The sequence below is a fragment of the Clytia hemisphaerica genome, unplaced genomic scaffold (assembly GCF_902728285.1).
Source record: "Clytia hemisphaerica strain Z4C2 unplaced genomic scaffold, Clytia hemisphaerica genome assembly, whole genome shotgun sequence".
In the NCBI taxonomy this organism is placed as follows: Eukaryota; Metazoa; Cnidaria; class Hydrozoa; order Leptothecata; family Clytiidae; genus Clytia; species Clytia hemisphaerica.
This window is the reverse complement of record NW_027103289.1, coordinates 354,620-370,861: the sequence shown is the minus strand read 5'-3', so window position 1 is coordinate 370,861 and position 16,242 is coordinate 354,620. Positions and strand designations below refer to the sequence as shown.

Below are 16,242 nucleotides of genomic sequence, written 5' to 3'. Positions count from 1 at the left end.
TGAAATTAATGAAGACAAAAGAAGAGAAAAATGAAGACACAATTCTTAGCCATTTATACCTTCCTTTGGCAGTTACATCAAAATGCCTAGAAAATTTCAAAATGAAAATTGCGTAATCAGAGAACGTATGTCTCGCTCATTATAAAAAGGCAGAGACAAACTTTCAATAATTGGATTGTATCATCGAGTTAAGTCTCTTTTGTTAAGTCACCAGGGGGTAAATAAAACAGACCTTGATACATTTATCGTTCGTTTCAACTTGACGATTCGTTTAAAACTCAGCCTCCTAAATATTTGGGGTAGGTAAAATACCGTGAGATTGGGTAACTTGCATCAGTGGAGGCTAACATGCATAGCCCTCAAATGAAAGACCTGGCTGGTCATTAAAATACAAAATTAAATCAAAAGAAAAATGGTAGAGTAGAGCTGCGAGCGGAGCTGCGTAGTTGTATTTTAATGACCAGCCAGGTCTTTCATTTGAGGGCTATGCATGTTAGCCTCAACCGATGCAAGTTACCCAATCTCATGGTATGTACAAAGAAATTCATACTTTTCCAACCCAGCGAATCTGTAAAAAAAAGCGAACAATAAAATATAATTACCCTTTCCAAATAAACCTCTTCGGTGGCGAGCGTAGTCTACTCTGATGTAATTGTAAAATTTATGTGATGGGAGTTTGACATAGTAATGTAATGTTGTTTGGAGAATTATGAAGTTCTCTGGAATTTCGATTGCATTTATTCAGGTTGATTTTTTATGACTTCTAATGGTACTTTTTCTAACGAGTTTGATTACTCTGTTCTCACACTTATGTCTTTTTTTTTCGCGTCCTTTTCCGTGATTACTTTTATTTATATTTTTAAAGACAGAAGGCATATAGACCTTTTTTCAAAGAGGACGTCCTGTTGAATAATCATGTAGTCCAGCCATAAAAACAATGATAGAGCCATGCATAATTACTATATCATGCATATTGTAATAATTATGCATGGTTTTATCATTGTTTTTCTGCTGGACTACATAATTATTCGACAGGGTGGCCTCTTTGAAAAAAGGTCTATTGATGTAACTGTTTGGAGGGCTGTAACTTTTGTTTGATTTTAGACTTTTTGGGAAGATATGAACAGTGTAGGTGGAACTTTGATATTCCTTTGTTAGAAAAAGCTATAATATATACCTGTTTTCTTTTCTCTTTACAGAATCAACAAGCCATCAACATTGACAAATTCCACATATTTTTTCATTAAAAACTTTTAAATTATTTGCCATTATGACTTTCTTGTCGAAGCTGTTCTGAAATTAGCCAATCGGGTTATGAATTGGAATTCCTATGAAGTTTTTCCAAAATTTGTAAAATAGCTTTAAGTTGGTAAAAAAAAAATTTCCATTGGTTTGAGGAAAAAACAGAACTGCCATAATTTGTTTTTTATTTAGCCATATATTTAAATTTGCACTACAAAATGCTTGAATAATTAAGTTAATAATAATTAATATATATACTATTTGTATTCTCATAAAATAAACACTTACAAAATGTGATAGTTTATTATTGTAACCCCGCATTTGGATCATTCTATCTATAAGGCAAAAACTAAGTAGCTCCTTGGCACAAGATTGCCGTCTTATCATTATTTGCCCATCAGAGAATGCTAGCTAATAATTTTTTTCTCCTGCGCTTGAGGGGAAAATGAAAGTGATCGATATTCTTAGAAGGAAGAACACCAGAAAAAAATCTGTTGACAAAAAGATGTATTTTGTGGTTGAGAATCTATTCTGTGAAGATGAAAACTTGCAATGCCTTTCTCTATGAACGCTGAAAAACTCTAATGGAAATAAACATTTTATTCCACATATCATTTCTAATATGCTGTGACACTATTCTTTTGTTTGTCTTTATTTGAGATTGAGAATAATGAAAAATGTGTACAGATTGATTGAAGCAATAATGTTTATTGATGTTATCATCAATTCTCATCATTGAAAAAATGGTAGAAAATTTTGACATTGATGATCCAAGTGACTGGCCCAAGGAATTTGAAAATTTGAAGGTAAATTAAAATTAGAAATTTTCTTTTTTGCTACAGTTGAAATAACTTGTAATAAATAGGTACAATGGTATCCAGTGGTATCTTCTTATGTTTCTAAATAAAACTTGTTAAAAATCTTTCTTTTTTTTACAGAAAATCGAAAGCTTATTACGATGTTCCATCTGCTTTGAATACTTTCATGCTGCAGTTATTGCACCAAATTGCTCTCATAATTGTATGTATTTGAGTATCTTTTGCAAATTAGCTTTTTACCTAAAAGTTTATTTTGCAATTTTCAAGAATTTCTTCAAGAAGGAATTAGATTACCATAGTACTTCACTAAAAAATTATGATTCGTGTACCTTTTGCTTTCTTTAGATTGCTCATTGTGTATACGCAAACATGTCTTGTATAAAAAGAATTGTCCAAGTTGTAACAAGGTAGGAGTTACATTTTAAACAAAAAGTGATCATGACGGTTTGTCCATTGCCAAAAATGAATTCATGCATCAATAATTTTGACTACTTTCTGAAAGTAAGTTAACTTTTTAAATCATTTGAGTTTTATCCTTGATCTAATTAAACAAATTTGATAGTAACCCATCAAAATTTAAGTTTAGTTTTCCTCTTCCAAATATATACCACAAGTAGTAGGGGGCCAAGCCTGGGGTCCTGTGACATTTGTTTGACTTTTGAAAATCAGCTATTTTCCAAACCCTTGTTTTCCCTTGCAGTTTTGCCAATGGCGTCACTATTATGGTCATAAAGAGTTTTCCCGGGCCTAATCCGCATCCTCCCTCTCAAAAATATCTTATAATATACTGTTCTTTAGAATGGACTAAAAATGGCTAGGTCGTAAAAAAGATGTCACGGGACCCCAGGCTTGTCCCCTTACTAAAGAGAAAATAATTTCATGCAGTTTCATGATTAAAGAACTCCTCTTTAAAAGAGTAATCTTTTTGTGACACACCTGCTAGTTGGTAATGTTACAACTTAACTTGATATTTCAAATAATAAAACAAATGTTTTTTAGGACCTTGATGACAGTAGCTTGAAACCAAACCGTGTACTGGATGAACTTGTACAATACTTCAAAATTGCAAGGTAGTGTAGCATTATTTTGATTTGCGCATTTTGCCAAATGGGCCAAATTATTCAAAAAAAAAATTTCCTGTTAAGAAATAAAGTGCATCAATATTTGTTGCTAAGCAGGCCTTTTCTAAATTTAGAAAACAGTTGTTGGATCTTGTTCAAGTAGCTGAAGAACATCATGGAAATTTGAACACAAATCCTGCTTCTACTATCAAGGTATACAGTTTAATTCAAGGTCTTAAAGTAAATAGACCCTTTGTTTGAACTCTCATCAGTTAATTATAAAGATAATGATGATGATAATTCTCAATCAAGGATCAGCTATTGAGCTGGATAAAATAAATCTTGAAATTTAAAAATATCATAGTACTCTCTCACCACTAGATTGATCTTGATGAAAAAGAAAGCAGAGTTGAATCTGAAGACACCAGTGATTTTGAAGAAGCTGCTAACTACCGCCTTCCGTTGTTAGAAACAAAAGCTCATCCTTCTTCACACCAGAAAATCCAAAATCGTTCAGTATGCATGAATTCAACCGTCGCTAATAATGGCAATAAAGCAGGTCAGTGAAATATTTCTTTTCTTCTTTTTAATTTGTTGAAAACCCTTTATATAAAAGAAAAGAAAACACCACAAATATATAGTTATAGTTGATTTTCACAGCTCTTTTTTCTTTGTAGATCTTTTAAATACACAATTTTTTGAATAAGAATAATTTTATAAGAATATGAGACTAAAAAAGTGAATAACGTCGGTATATTTAGGACATTTGAGGAACACATAAGTCTGAAAATTATAAAAATTTAAAAACGGCTGAAACCTCTGCTAAAACTTATTGGTTCTATAAAAACATGTACATTTTATTTGAATTTTTTGTACTTTTTTTCCATTTTTCAGTAGTACAATGTCCGAATTGTGACAAACCAGTGTTAGAAAAAGGGATCAATACTCATCTAGATGTCTGTTTAAGTGGTGGAATAGCCAAGACGAGAAGGTATTTAACCTCCTTCAGAGGAATTAAATGTTCAATAAAATTAAGGATATTTTGCATGAGGTCGGCCTGGTTTAATTGAGAAAGGCGTTTAAAATATGCAAAGATTACATTTTAGTATTAATTACTTAAGTTTAGACCTGTGTATGAAAATACCCCACTTGTTCTGAAAGAATTTGAATATTTAACAATTAATCAATTGTTCTAGATTTTGAAAAGTCTCCTAAAAAATAAGCATTACACTACGTAGCTACACTGCAATCTTCTCAGTCAGCTACTTTTTTTTATTTTCAGTCATGTTTTGATTTTTAAGACTGACTGCCAAGAAAGAATCTCGTTTTATAAAAGGTATTTGATAATGAAAGGATAATTCTATTCTGATTAATGTTTCATTTCAGTGCAGCTGGCAATAAACGCTTGCATTCATCAGGCTCCTCAGAAAATGATCAACCTCGTCCAAAGGCTAAAAGGTTATTCATGTACAAAGTATTTTGATCAAATATTGAGTTATAATATTGGAATTTCCAAAGAATACTTTTAAAATCATGGAATGCAAGTATTGAAATTTTTAACTTGCCTTAAATATTGCATAATTAGAGAAGCCTGAACCAGAGAATTTTTTTTAAGAGGCTTGGAGAAGTAAGAAGAGGAGTCATTGTGACTCTCCTTATCTTATTTCAGTCAATTAACTGTCTTTTAGCCAAAAAAGAGAGGAAATTTATTCAAAAATATCGCCAAATACCCCAAGATATTGTTAATAACACAACTTGAGGAGGGGGGTCAAGATTCTAAATTTCTTCCCTTTTTCTTTCAAGCCTATGTAAATCAGTTGCTCGAATTTATTTTATAATTTTTTTTAGCTATGCTCCCTTTACGCTTTTTCAATTACAGGAAAAATGAATCAAAAAAGAGTGGATCCACCTCAAAGATGAAGATTGAAACAGCCAACGATATTATGTGTGTTTTTCATATTTTGTTTGTTATTCTTCATGTTTGATACCACGTGAAAACAAAAAAGTCGCGAATCAATTTTTCTTACTTTGAGACGAAGCTCAAAGAAAAAAAACAGATGTCAAAAAATTAATCTCTTTTATCTTTCAAAAATATTATTGGGAGACCAAACAAAATTTAGTGAACTAACTCATAGAAATGGGTCAAAGAAATATTTAGAATTCAAATTATTATCTGTGAACTTGTGAAGATCGAACAGGCCACAATGCATTGTTGAATTTCACATAGATCAGGGAGAAAGGTGAATGCAAGAAAACACTTACCCAAACAATGTCTTGATGTCATGAATGATAAACAACTGAAAACTAAACTGAAAGAGTACAACCTGTCCACCAAAGGTGACAAAAATGTAAGTTAAAGTTTTTTCTCTTGCATGTTTTTTACTTATCCAACTCTATCTGATTTTGTTACTTATTTTCATATTCAACAATAGTATTTTATTACCAAAAACTGTTTGATACCTTCGGTATTATTTTCACGAGAACATTTGCTTTTTATTAATGAAAAAATTTTGTTTGTTTCTATTTCAGACTTTGAAGCGTCGGTTAAAAGATTTCCACACGATGTACAATTCAGAATGTGACGCGTTGAACCCTCTGTCAGGTACAACACATTAATTAGCCGTAGGGACAAAATGATTCCGAAAGTAGAGTAGCCAATAATATAGTGACTCTTGCCGAAAAATGTGTCTCTTTGAAGGTCTGAATCAGTTGTAAAGAATGATACCTTTGCTGTTATGCGCGCTCTCATTGAACGATCTTGAAATCCCCAAAGCATTTTTCTCTATTTTCTCATCTTCCATACCTTTCAACAGCTCAAGAAATAGCACGGAAGTTGACATTAGAAGAGGAACACATCAAAAAGCATGGATACAAACCAAAAACGTTAGTATCAACCCATGATCGAAGTGTAACTGAACAGCACAAAATTGACATCATTCAAAAACACGGTATTGTTATCATGTTATAACTAATGTTCTATTGTCAGTTTATTCCATTATTTTATTTGAATTAAATTATCTGAAATGAATGTGTTACCCAATAACCTGTTTTAAAACCCTAGAGCTATACCCAGCACCCTTGATCGGACATTTTACGAAAGGTGGTGTCCTAATGGTAGTACCACTCTCTGTGTAGGTCAGTTTATACAGGGGGGGGGGTACAGCCGCAGGGTACTAACCCATAGCCGGGTGGTGGTGTCTAATTTGGAAATTCAAAAAAGTTAGTACCCGGTACTAATTTTGGGGTGGGGGTGGGTATATCTCCAATTTTAAGTTAGTACCCGGTACCAATTTTAGGGTGGGGTGGGTATCATTTCAATTTTTCTTCAAGTACTCAGGCCCTGAATATGGTACATTTGTTTAATTTTTTGTCTTATCAGGATTTTGATGAGAAAAGATTTCCTTGTCATGGCTTACAGTATCTGACAGTATTGAAAAGTTCCCCCTTCCAATTGAAGGTACTTTCCCTGCTTATCAAGTATGTAGGGAAGTTTGGAGGTTGTTAGTTTCAATAGTTTTCAGAAAAAAGAACTGTTATGTTTCTATCAATAAAGAATTATTTCATTCAAATTCATGGGTACTTTTCCTACTTTCTAAGAGGAGAATTTTATGACCACTAAGTTATACAAATATTGAGATAGCTAATGTAAAGAAACCTATTGTTCAAAATCAGTATTGTTTTAATTAGTGAGAAGGATAGTTCGTCTTTGATATCTCAAGTTAGAACGAGGTATATGTTTATCATTGCCTTCTGATGAAAAGAATTACAAGCTGTTGCATCCAAAGTGATACAATCTGTCTTTTAAACAATAAAATTCTTATCCAAACTGATGATTGTTTTTGTTAAAGGGGTTAGTTTATTTTAGTTTATTGCAGTTTATATTATACCCTATAGCTTATTTCTGTTTATATTTGTTTGTTTGTTTGTTTGTTTGTCTGTTTATGACAATTAAGACGGGGCAGGTCAACTAAGCAAAGCCAACCAGAGCCAACAATGCAACTTTTTTCTATTTCAACTTCTTTTATTGTCAGCTATATAATGTTTTACTTTTGCCAAGGAATTTCGTTGTTTTACCTTTGTAATTAAAAGTTGTGTTTGATTTAAAGAACTTTTTAGAGGATCTGAGTTAAAAATATGGTATATACAAGTCATAATAATGCCAAAGAGCTGCTTTTGCTGGCTTTTGAAAGATTGGGACCATGCTTGGCAAGTTTTAAGGGTGGTGTCTTCTATTTTCCTTGGTAATTTTAAAGCCGGTACCTGTTACTAAAAAGGGGGTGGGGGTCCCTTTTTCCTTAAAAAAAAGTAAGTACCCGGTACTAAAAAGGGGGTGGGGGTCCCTTTTCCTTAAAAAAAAGTAAGTACCCGGTACTAAAAAGGGGGTGGTGGTACCTAAGACAATTTTTCTTAAAAATCAGGTTAGTACCCTATGGGTTAGTACCCTGCGGCTGTACCCCCCCTGGTTTATAATTTAAGGAAATTTTCCATTAATTCCATGACATCGAGTAGTGCCGCTATAGTGTACTTACCACTTTCACAAAACTCTGGTCAATAATTTTGTTTGGCAGGGATCGAGAAACTACCTCCAGAGATTTAAAGGTCAGTGCTGTTACCTTATAGAAAATCGTTATTCAAATCTTTTTTTCCATTGATTGAAATACTTACATCTGTGTTTTCAGATCAAACATACGACGATCACTTCAAGAAGTTGGAAGAAGAAGCGAAAAAGAGATTGGGAATTCCTATGACATCACAAAAAAGTCAACAATCATTGACTGTCAAAACTGAAAATAATAACACAGCGAATGATACCTTTTATCAACAAGGCCCTTCTACAAGTCATTCAAGAAGTCCTTTAGAACCAGACATTATCGACCTTCGATCTCAACTCATGTCACCTGAAGGCAAGTCAACATACACGTTCAGAATCGATGACGATACGACCCCTGTTAAAATTAAAGATGAAAGGGAACGATCTAGCTCAAACGTACCGATAATTGGAGCTAACAAAAATTATGATTCAAGTCAGAATGTATCTTCAGGAGTAGTATCCACATCGAACCACAACGTCAAATCGCCATATTTTTCCGAGACAAATACAACGAAACGACTCAAAATTGGCGGTTGCAGACAAAACTTGAAAGCTAGTAATAAGCTTTTCGAGCATGAAACTAAAAGAGAGGACGAATCTAATGAAGAAAACGACAATGAAAGTCCTGAGTATCATTTTGATACATCTCATTTCAAAGGGAATCAAACAGAGACAGAAACTGAAACCGATACCGATGAAGGACCAGATGAACATGAGCAGGTGAAATCACCCTCTGCAAATAGCAAGATATCTCTGCCATATCCAGCGCTTTCTAAAGATTTTTATAGAAGGTTGGGCGAATCGCTTCACCAAGAACGAAATGCAGAACAAAGCAAAGAGAATCAAACTAATAAGCAAACTGAAACTCTTGAATTAAATAAACAGTCGTCAAAAGATTTTGAGCAAGTTATTTACAGCGACCCTGATATCTTTGATACCTCAACTTTCAATCAAGGAAAAACGAAAAAGAAAGCAAAGTCTTCCATAAAAGTCAAAAAAGAGCCAATGCCGTCTCCAAAGAAAGATTACAAAAAGAGTGAGAAAAATAAACCTCCTCTTGCAGCAAAGGGAACTAAGAAACCTGCTGCCAAACGAAAAGGAACGAGTTTAAAAACAAAACAAAATGAAACAATATCTAGACATTCGAAAAGCACGTTAGAGAATTATTTTACAAAAGTTAAAACATCTCCAACGACGACACCGACCAAGCCCAATAACACACTTCCATCTTCTTTCTTTGCTGCTCGAAAACCTAAAACGCCGGAATTACCTAAGCTAATGATAATCGAGTCATCATCCTCTTCATCAGATTCTGATATGAACAAAACATTGGAAGACAACCAGAATCAACCTTTAAGTATATCAGAATCACCAGTTTTGTTTGGCAGACCTCCCTTCAATAGTACAGTGGTCAATAAAAGAGACACATCAGTACGAGAAAGTCATAATAAACAATGCGGCTCACATTTTAAAGAAAATGATAATTTAGGGTTATCGAGGCAACATCGATCACATGTTGCTGGCAATTTTTGTCAACAAAACAAATCGTTTAGAACAACTGAAAATAAAAGACTGTTTTCTCCAAAGATAAAGTCACCAACTGAATCCTCCATGCGGCAAGTAACTTCTAATTTTGGCGAACGAATGAGAAATTATAACGACCTATTTGCTGATACAACTTTGACCAGAGATCATTCCAGAGACTCAGATAATGATAACGATTTTATTCAAGATTCAAGATCAAGAACTAAAACGAAAGAAGCTAATTCAAATAAAAAACTGTCCAGAACAGATTCTTCACATTTTGTTACCAATAATGAACAGAATTATGAAGGTCACACCAACCAACCAGTTACTGTTGATCAATCCTTGGAAAATCACATTGATGAACTTGTCGATGGAATCCCTTCAGAGGGAATGGATTCTGACGTCACTCTCAGTGATTTTAATGATGACGTCACTGATGACGTCACTGGTAAGGAGAATGATATAATACCTCCGCCACCAATGGATTTCACATGTGCTTTCGAATCGCAATCTCAAATGTTTTAAGGATCAAATCTCTAGGAGTTTTGAAAATAAGAGAAGAAACGTTAACTAATCGTGCTACCGACTTTTTTGAATCTCTGATACTTGGTTTTTCAAAAGCTTTGAATTAATTTGATTAACATATTATACCACAGGTCTTGAGCATAAAAATCTTCCTCTCTTATCTTTTTTGCTAATACAGTTGACGCTCTCTAATTCGACGTTCTTCTTATTCGATACACATCCTTATTCGATGAAAATCCAATTACCTTGGAAATCGAATAACCAAGATGAATAACCGAGCGTCAACTTTACCTTTTCGTTCAATAGTTTTCATTTACCAATTGTCCCCTTAGAGAAATAGAATCTGTAGAATTTTATATTCGTATTTTAAAGTATACTGTTTCGATTTGTTATTCATTTAGAGTTGTCTTCCCTTTGTAATCTGTCACAGGTAATGTATTTAATGTAGGTTTTGTTGTAACTGATATTGTACTATTTTTTTTTTGAAGATATTGTAGATTTTTTTACCTAGAAGTAGATATTTCCTATTATTAAATCAAATTGTAAATTTATCTTACGATAGAGATATATTTAGAAAAAATTTCATAATTATTACTTGTTTTGTTTGGTTCTTTTATTCGGTCAATGCCGTTCGCTATTTTATCCTTATTTCAAATTTATGGATGTAGTTTTTTAGCCAGTTTTTTTTTCTTCATGTCATTCTATTTCGATTTAAACTATTCCGCTCAGTTTTTTAGGTACATTCGCTGGAGTTAGGTATTCGGTATTCGGGATTCGGGATTCGCATTCGGGATTCGAAAAAGCTCAATAAAAACTTAACGAAAAAAGATATTAATTTGAAATAAAAAACGGATGCAAGCACACATACTAAGGAATAAATCCCAATAAAAAAAATTCAGAATATGAGCTCAGTTGTCACGTGACTATGGGAAATTCCCCTATTCGGGATTCAAATCATGTCAGGGACCTTTCTTCAAAAGCTCGCCAGTCGTCAGTAAATGGTTGAATTGACTTCAAATAAAAAACAGATGCAAGTTCACATGTCAAGGAAGATATTCCAAAAAAAAAAATTCAGAATATGAGCTTAGTTGTCACGTGACTACGGGAAATTCCCCTATTCGGGATTCAAATTATTTCAGGGACTTTTTTCAAAAGCTTACCAGTCATCAGGAAATGGTTGGATTGACTTCAAATAAAAAACAGATGAAAGCTCACATGTTAAGGAAAATATTCCTAAAAAGATTATTCAGAATATGAGCTTAGTTGTCACGTGACTATGGGAAATTCCCCTATTTGGGAGTTATTTCAATTTAGAGACCATTTTTAAAAAGCTCGCCAGTCGTCAGTAAATGGTTGAATTGACTTCAAATAAAAAACAGATGCAAGTTCACATGTCAAACAAGATATTGCGAAAAAAAAAATTCAGAATATGAGCTTAGTTGAAACGTGACTACGGGAAATTCCCCTTTTTGAGAGTTATTTCAGTTTAGGGACCCTTTTTGAAAAACTCATAAAAACTCAAGGAAGAAAGGTATCGACTTTAAATAACAAACGGATGCAAGTTCACATGCTAAGGAACAAATTCCAAAAAAAATTATTCAGAATATGAGCTTAGTTGTCATGTGACTATGGGAAATTCCCCTTTTTGGGAGTTATTTCAGTTTAGGGACCTTTTTTGAAAAGCTTACCAGTCATCAGGAAATGGTTGGATTGACTTCAAATAACAAACGGATGCAAGTTCACATATCTGGGAAAATATTCCAAAAAAGATTATTCAGAATATGAGCTAAGTTGTCACGTGACTATGGGAAATTCCCCTTTTCAAGAGTTCAATTATTTTAGGGACATTTCTTAAAAATGATTTTATTGACTTCAAATAAAAAACGGATGCAAGCACACATACCAAGGAATATATCCCAATGAAAAAAATTCAGAATATGAGCTCAGTTGTCACGTGACTATGGGAAATTCCCCTATTTGAGAGTTATTTCAATTTAGAGACCATTTTTAAAAAGCTTACCAGTTATCAGGAAATGGTTGGATTGACTTCAAATAACAAACGGATGCAAGTTCACATGTCAAGTAAAACATTCCGAAAAAGAAAATTCAGAATATGAGCTTAGTTGTCACGTGACTATGGGAAATTCCCCTTTTTGAGAGTTATTTCAGTTTAGGGACCCTTTTTGAAAAGCTAATAAAAATTCAAGGAAGAAAGGTATCGACTTCAAATAACAAACGGATGCAAGTTCACATATCTGGAAAAATATTCCAACAAAATTTATTCAGAATATGAGCTTAGTTGTCATGTGACTACGGGAAATTCCCCTTTTTGAGAGTTATTTCAGTTTAGGGACCCTTTTTGAAAAGCTCATAAAAACTCAAGGAAGAAAGGTATCGACTTCAAATAACAAACGGATGTAAGTTCCCATATCTGGAAAAATATTCCAAAAAAAATTATTCAGAATATGAGCTTATTTGTCACGTGACTATGGGAAATTCCCCTATTTTGAAGTTATTTCAATTTAGAGACCATTTTTAAAAAGCTTACCAGTCATCAGGAAATGGTTGGATTGACTTTAAATAACAAACGGATGCAAGTTCACATGTCAAGAAAAACATTCCAAAAAAGAAAATTCAGAATATGAACTTAGTTGTCACGTGACTATGGGAAATTCCCCTTTTTGAGAGTTATTTCAGTTTAGGGACCTTTTTTGAAAAGCTCATAAAAACTCAAGGAAGAAAGGTATCGAATTCAAATAACAAACGGATACAAGTTCACATATCTGGGAAAATATTCCAAAAAAAATTATTCAGAATATGAGCTTAGTTGTCACGTGACTATGGGAAATTCCCCTTTTCAAGAGTTCAATTATTTTAGGGACCTTTCTTAAAAATGATTTGATTGACTTCAAATAACAAACGGATGCAAGTCAAGGAAAATATTCCAAAAAAAAATTATTCAGAATATTAGCTTAGTTGTCACGTGACTATGGCTCCCTTTTTGTGAGTTCTTTCAATTTAGAGACCTTTTTTAAAAGATTACCATTGGATTGATCATGGATTGACTTCATTAGCGTTTTCTTATTTTTTTTGAATGACATTCATGTTTCTTTTATTAGAACACCTAAATTTTGATTGAGGCTGAATGTTCTTATTTTTTCAACCATTTTCAGCCTTAGATGTTTTTGTTAATGTTCCTATTTTTTTAATGTTCTCGAGGGAACCGTAATAAACCCAACAGGTACTGAACGTTGTTATAACGTCCAAACAATGTTGTCTCAACATCAGAACGTTTTCTGACGGACGTTAAATTAAATGTTGAATTAACGTTGTGTGCTTTTAATAAGCCTTGAAAAATCCTCCCCTGCAGAAAACTTTTTTTAGTCTTAGGCACGTTATTAAGATGTTCTTAATTTTTTATCAAATCGCTGATGTTCTTATGAAATATGTTCTTATAAAAAACGTGTATTTTAGAAAAGAAAAGCACGGGAAATATTTTCAACGGAGCTTAGATCTTTCCCAATTCGGAATCTTAAAATAATAAGATTCAGTAACTCGGAAGAATATTTAGGATCTTGCAAATTTATGAAGAGTCTTTTTTTGAATGAAAAATAGATTTCAAAGCTATGCTAGGTGATTTACTTATAAAAAACTGTTTTATTACTCTTAGGTGCCAAATAAACGCCCCCCCCCCGCTTGTTCATTTTTCAAAAATTTTCCAACCCCCCGGACCTTATTAGGACCCCCCTCCCCTGCTTATTAATTTTTAAGAATATTTTCAGCTGTCAAACAGAAGGACCCTTATTTTGCTCTAAATAGCCTGATTTTAGCCTATATTTACCTTATTTTGGGTTTTCAGAAGTACAATTTCCAACCCCCCGGCAATAAGGTCCTCCCCGTTTATCAAAATCTTGAAAATTTTCCAACGTTTATTTGGCAACGTTTATTTGGCACCTAAGAGTAAGCGATTTTAACTGTCTTCATGAAAATATAAACGACTGGAAGTCTATATTTCCTTTTTCTTTGAGAGCTTCGTTACCGCTACGTTTAAATCGTAAACAAAGACAATAGAATTTGATTTGAAGTTACCTCATTGGAGTAATTTGTTAACGACGAAAAAACTTTGTCGAAATTCTCTCTTGTTTAACTCTTTTCAACTGGCTTATATATCAACATATATAAACTAGAGACAAAATTGTCCCGTCAGTTTATCAAACTTCCGTCAAATATCTTAAAAGTTTAAGCTGGAAGTATCGAATAGTTTTAGAAAGTATTGGTTTCAATCTTTGATAGTGTTATTGGACCAACTTTGAACTTCAACGCACTATTTTTTTCTAACCATAATTAAAATGTACAAGTTCGCTTAAAAGAAACAAAGGAGATGGACTTCCAGTCGTTTATATCTTCATGCTGTGTCTTTAATACTTCATGCCTTGTGTTCTGAATACACCTTTTATGAATAGGTGATAAATATACATAATTCATAAACATACTTCATTTGTTCGGTTGTTTCACTTTTTTGGATTTCTATCAAACAGAATTCTTTGAAAATCCAGTATAAACGATGATTTAAATTATTGAAAACCTTGAAAACTTTTCCCTTAACCCTTAGAAGCCAGAATAGGTATATATACGTTTTGAAAAGGCCATTTTACCGATACACAGTCTTTTGGTCATAACTCCTGACCACTTAAAATTCAGAGAAAAAAATCTGCTATTTTTTGTAGCTGAGAGACAGAGCTTTCCAACGATACCAAAGTTGATACCTGAATCGTTTGTCCTGGTCGAGAAATTGCCTTTGAAAAAGTAAAGTTCCAAAAAAAAAATGATGAACTTTTTGGCCTTTTTAGGTTAAGAATAAACAAATGGAAAATAAAAACAAAATAAAAACATACAGTAGTTTTATGCTAAGGATTGCTTTTTTTTACCTTGAAAAATCATTAATGTTTCTATTCTTGATATGCGTAAGTCAAGATGACGTCATATTTTTTAACGGAAACACCCAAAAAAGCCGGTTTTTGACCTCTGTGTTTCTATTTTTGGTAACAGAGAGAAGTCAAATCCCGGCTTTTTTAGGGTGTTTCCGCTAGAAAAATGACTTACGCATATCAAGAATAAAGTTATTTCTCGTTTCACAAATCTGATAAGTATTAATCTAAGAGAATGCTTTTAAGCGTCAGTTATTTCTAGTAATAGATAGAACTGAATATTATTTTTGGAATCTTTTCCCAGATATGTGAAATAGCATCAGTTTGTTATTTGAAGTAATACCTTTCTTCCTTTTCAAAAAAGTCCCTAAAATGAGATAACTCCCAAAAAGGGGAATTTCCCATAGTCACGAGGCAACTAAGCTCATATTCTGAATTTCCTTTTTTGGAATATTTTCCCAGATATGTGAACTTGCATCCGTTTGTTATTTGAAGTCGATACCTTTCTTCCTTGAGTTTTTATGAGCTTTTCAAAAAGGGTCCCTAAACTGAAATAACTCCAAAAAAAGGGAATTTCCCATAGTCACGTGACAACTAAGCTTATATTCTGAATAATTTTTTTGGAATTTGTTTCTTAGCATGTGAACTTGCATCCGTTTTTTATTTGAAGTCATTTCAACCATTTACTGACGACTGGCGAGCTTTTGAAGAAAGGTTCCTGACCTGATTTAAATTCCGAATAGGGGAATTTCCCATAGTCACGTGACAACTGAGCTCATATTCTGAATTTTTTTTATTGGGATTTATTCCTTAGTATGTGTGCTTGCATCCGTTTTTTATTTGAAGTCAATCAAATCATTTTCAAGAAATGTCCCTAAAATAATTGAACTCTTGAAAAGGGGAATTTCCCATAGTCACGTGACAACTAAGCTCATATTCTGAATAATCTTTTTTGGAATATTTTCCCAGATATGTGAACTTGCATCCGTTTGTTATTTGAAGTCAATCCAACCATTTCCTGATGACTGGTAAGCTTTTCAAAAAAGGTCCCTAAACTGAAATAACTCCCAAAAAGGGGAATTTCCCATAGTCACGTGACAACTAAGCTTATATTCTGAATAATTTTTTTGGAATTTGTTTCTTAGCATGTGAACTTGCATCCGTTTGTTATTTGAAGTCGATACCTTTCTTCCTTGAGTTTTTATGAGCTTTTCAAAAGGGTCCCTAAACTGAAATAACTCTCAAAAAGGGGAATTTCCCGTAGTCACGTGACAACTAAGCTCATATTCTGAATTTTTTTTTTGGAATATTTTCCTTAACATGTGAGCTTGCATCCGTTTTTTATTTGAAGTCAATCCAACCATTTCCTGATGGCTGGTAAGCTTTTGAAAAAAGTCCCTGAAATAATTTGAATCCCGAATAGGGGAATTTCCCGTAGTCACGTGACAACTAAGCTCATATTCTGAATTTTTTTTTTGGAATATCTTCCTTGACATGTGAACTTGCATCCGTTTTTTATTTGAAGTCAATTCAACCATTTACTGACGACT

General features: G+C 33.2%; 1 protein-coding gene across 1 annotated transcript; it reads left to right on the top strand.

The window, feature by feature from the left end:
• Positions 1-1,899: 1,899 nt before the first annotated feature.
• Positions 1,900-10,341, top strand: LOC136809213 (nucleolar protein dao-5-like). The gene is made up of 13 exons (XM_067065730.1): positions 1,900-2,048; positions 2,181-2,262; positions 2,406-2,467; positions 3,060-3,130; positions 3,256-3,334; positions 3,503-3,680; positions 4,016-4,112; positions 4,508-4,579; positions 5,001-5,066; positions 5,349-5,469; positions 5,651-5,723; positions 5,935-6,069; positions 7,801-10,341. Exons 1-13 carry the CDS (start codon positions 1,956-1,958, stop codon positions 9,762-9,764), a joined length of 3,093 nt encoding a protein of 1,030 aa, XP_066921831.1. The 5' UTR covers positions 1,900-1,955; the 3' UTR covers positions 9,765-10,341.
• Positions 10,342-16,242: the final 5,901 nt, after the last annotated feature.